Below are 493 nucleotides of genomic sequence, written 5' to 3'. Positions count from 1 at the left end.
CCGCACTCACTGTTCCCGTCCTGGGAGAAGGCGACATCGCGGCACGATTTCAGGTGGTGTCCCGAGGACCAGAGCTGGCGGTTGTTCCCTTGCACGCAGCAGTACGAGTACCTGCGGGCGGCCGTGAGGCGGGGCGGGGCCGTGCGGGGCGCCCACGGGTACCCATAGGTACCCACAGATACCCATAAATACAGATACCCATAGGTACCCACAGATACCCACAGATACCCATAGATACTCACAGATACCCATAAATACTCACAGATACCCATAGGTAGCCATAGGTATTTACAGGTACCCACAGGTACTCACAGATACACGTCGCCGTCCACGTCCCCCACCGCCAGCAGCTCCCGCTGCGGGTGCAGCGCGATGGCGTTGGCCGCTGCCTCCAAGCAGATGTCGTCGGGGGTGTCCCGGAGCTGCGGCTCCTCGGGCGGCTCCTGCGGGCGAGATGGAGCGCGGTGAGGCGAAGCGCGGCCCCGCACCCCAC

General features: G+C 63.5%; 1 protein-coding gene across 1 annotated transcript; it reads right to left on the bottom strand.

Moving 5' to 3' along the window:
- Nucleotides 1-6: 6 nt before the first annotated feature.
- LOC104916959 (WD repeat-containing protein 55-like) lies at nt 7-488 on the bottom strand (the record flags this gene model as incomplete). The annotated part of the gene is made up of 2 exons (XM_010728030.2): nt 7-111; nt 313-488. Coding segments are annotated over 2 exons (281 nt in total), but the record flags the coding sequence as incomplete, so codon positions are not given.
- Between the last annotated feature and the right edge of the window lie 5 nt (nt 489-493).

Source organism: Meleagris gallopavo, unplaced genomic scaffold (assembly GCF_000146605.3).
Source record: "Meleagris gallopavo isolate NT-WF06-2002-E0010 breed Aviagen turkey brand Nicholas breeding stock unplaced genomic scaffold, Turkey_5.1 ChrUn_random_7180001952146, whole genome shotgun sequence".
Taxonomy (NCBI): Eukaryota; Metazoa; Chordata; class Aves; order Galliformes; family Phasianidae; genus Meleagris; species Meleagris gallopavo.
This window is presented reverse-complemented; position numbering and strand designations above follow the sequence as displayed.